Source organism: Empidonax traillii, unplaced genomic scaffold (genome assembly GCF_003031625.1).
Source record: "Empidonax traillii isolate 1590-97213 ecotype Southwest subspecies unplaced genomic scaffold, ASM303162v1 scaffold6435:size6063, whole genome shotgun sequence".
NCBI lineage: Eukaryota > Metazoa > Chordata > Aves > Passeriformes > Tyrannidae > Empidonax > Empidonax traillii.
Window position 1 is genome coordinate 1 of NW_020961628.1, and position 2497 is coordinate 2497.

Genomic DNA, 2497 nt, shown 5'->3' on the forward strand with positions numbered 1-2497 from the left:
TCACCTTGAGCCATCCCTGGGGCCACCTAACCCGTCCCTGGGGCCACCAAAGCCACCCTGGGGCCACTCTGAGCCCCCCCCCAGGGTCCCCTGCCCCATTCCCGGGAATAATTCCCAGCTTTTCCCCCCCCCCCAGCGGCTCCGAACCGAGAACCGGCTCCTGAAACAGCGGATTGAGACCCTCGAGAAGGTGAATCCGGGGGGGGGGGACCCCAAAAACACCCCTGAAAATCCCGGGGGGACCCCAAAAACACCCCATGGGACCCCAAAATACCCCTAAAAATCCCAGGGGGACCCCAAAAACACCCCTGAAAATCATGGGGGAACCCCAAAAACACCCCAAGGGACCCCAAAACACCCCTAAAAATCCCCGGGGGGACCCCAGAAACACCCCTAAACATCCCAGGGGGGACCCCAAAAACACCCCAAAATGTCCAGGGGGGACCCCGAAACACCCCTAAACATCCCGGGGGGACCCTAAAATCAACCTCTGGGGTCCCAAAATATCCCTAAAAATCCCAGTGGGACCCTAAAAACACCCTAGGGAACCCCAAAAACACCCAGGGGGACCCCAAAACACCCTGTAAAAACCCAAACCCATCCTGGGTGACCCCTAAACCACCCTTGGACACCCCAAAATCCCCCCGTTTTGAGGTAAAATCCCCCCATTCTGAGGTAAAATTCCTCCATTTGGGGGCAAAATCCCCCCATTTTGGGACAAAATCGCTCCCTGAGGGGGCAAAATCCCCTCTTTGGGGACAAAACTCCCCCCTTTGGAGCGAAATCTCCCTGTTTTGAGGGAAAATCCCTCTATTTTGGGACAAAACTCCCCCTGTTTTGGGACAGAATCCCTCAAAATCCCTGGAATTGCCCCTGCCCCGGGGTTGGGAGGTGCGGGAAGGTCCCGGGGGGCTCCGCTCGGGGGGGTGAAATAACCCCCTTTTGGGGCAAAATCCCCCTGTTTTGAGGCAAAACCGTCCCCTTTTGGGACAAAATTCCCCTGTTTTGGGATCAAGGCCCCCAAAATCCCTGGAATTCCCCCTGCCCCGGGGTTGGGAGGCGCGGGAAGGTCCTGAGGGCTCCGCTCGGGGCTCCTCCTTCTGCTCCGGGGGGTGAAATAACCCCCTTTTGTGACAAAATCCACCCTTTTTCTGAGGCAAAATCATCCCCTTTTGAGGCAAAATCGCCCAGTTTAGGGTCAAAATCCCCCCAATTTGAGGCAAAGTCTCTCCATTTTGGGATCAAAGCCCCCAAAATCCCTGGAATTCCCCCTGCCCCGGGGTTGGGAGGTGCGGGAAGGTCCTGAGGGCTCCGCTCGGGGGGGTGAAATACCCCCTTTTGTGGCAAAATCCCCCTGTTTTGAGGCAAAAATCCCCCCGTTTTGGGACAAAATCCCCCTGTTTTGGGACAAAATCCCTCAAAATCCCTGGAATTGCCCCTGCCCCGGGGTTGGGAGGTGCGGGAAGGTCCTGAGGGCTCCGCTCGGAGCTCCTCCCTCTGCTCTGGGGAGGGGATGAAATAACCCCCTTTTGTGACAAAATCGTCCCTTTTTCTGAGGCAAAATCGTCCCCTTTTGAGGCAAAATCGCCCAGTTTAGGGTCAAAATCCCCCCAGTTTTAGGCAAAATCTCTCGATTTTGGGATCAAAGCCCCCAAAATCCCTGGAATTGTCCCTGCCCTGGGGGTTGGGAGGCGCGGGAAAGTCCCGGGGGGCTCCGCTCGGGGGGGCGAAATAACTCCCTTTAGGAGCAAAATCCCCGTTTTGAGGCAAAATCCCTCTATTTTGGGACAAAACTCCCCCTGTTTTGGGACAAAATCCCTCAAAATCCCTGGAATTGCCCCTGCCCCGGGGTTGGGAGGCGCGGGAAGGTCCTGAGGGCTCCGCTCGGGGCTCCTCCCTCTGCTCTGGGCTGGCCGATCCCGCGCGGATTTTTTGGGGCTCAAAGCCCCCAAAATGGCCCGAAGGGGCCGATCCCGCGCGGATTTTTTTGGGGGATCGAAGCCCCCGAAATGTCTGGAAGGGGCCGGGGAGGGTGGAGGGGGGGCCGGGGAAGGCGCCGGGGCCTCCTCTCGGTCTGGTCTGTGCGTCTGCTCCTCACTCTGTCTGTCCGTCCCTGCTCCAGGAGAGCGCGGCTCTCGCCGACCGCCTCATCCAGGTACGCCGAGCGCTCCCTCGGCCCCTTTTTTCCCCCCTTTTTCCCCCTTTTCCCGCTTTTTTTCCCCCCATTTCCGCCTCCTCCTCCCTTTTCCCGCCGCTCCCTGAGGGACCGGCCCCTCCTCCTGCTTTTCCGGAGGCTCCCGAGCGTCTTCCCCGGGGGGATTGGGATTGGGATCGGGATTGGGATTGAGGGGATTGGGATTGGGATTGGGATTGGGATGGGGGGGATTTGGATTGGGATTGGGATTGGGATTGGGGGAGGGGGACAGGGGGGCAAAAAAGCCGCGGTTTGGTGAGTCTGGGCAGAATTTGGGGACCTGGGGGCGGGGAGGGGAGGGAA

The 2497-nt window shown here is 58.9% G+C and overlaps 1 protein-coding gene across 1 annotated transcript in view; it reads left to right on the top strand.

The window, feature by feature from the left end:
- Positions 1-136: 136 nt before the first annotated feature.
- LOC114073435 (EVI5-like protein) overlaps positions 137-2497 on the top strand; it is a gene marked incomplete at both ends in the record, with an annotated part of 5775 nt that continues 3414 nt past the window's right edge. Inside the window, 2 exons of the mRNA XM_027911194.1 lie at positions 137-190; positions 2123-2155. Of these exons, the coding sequence (XP_027766995.1) occupies positions 137-190; positions 2123-2155 (87 nt within the window). The remainder of the gene's footprint in view (positions 191-2122; positions 2156-2497) is intronic.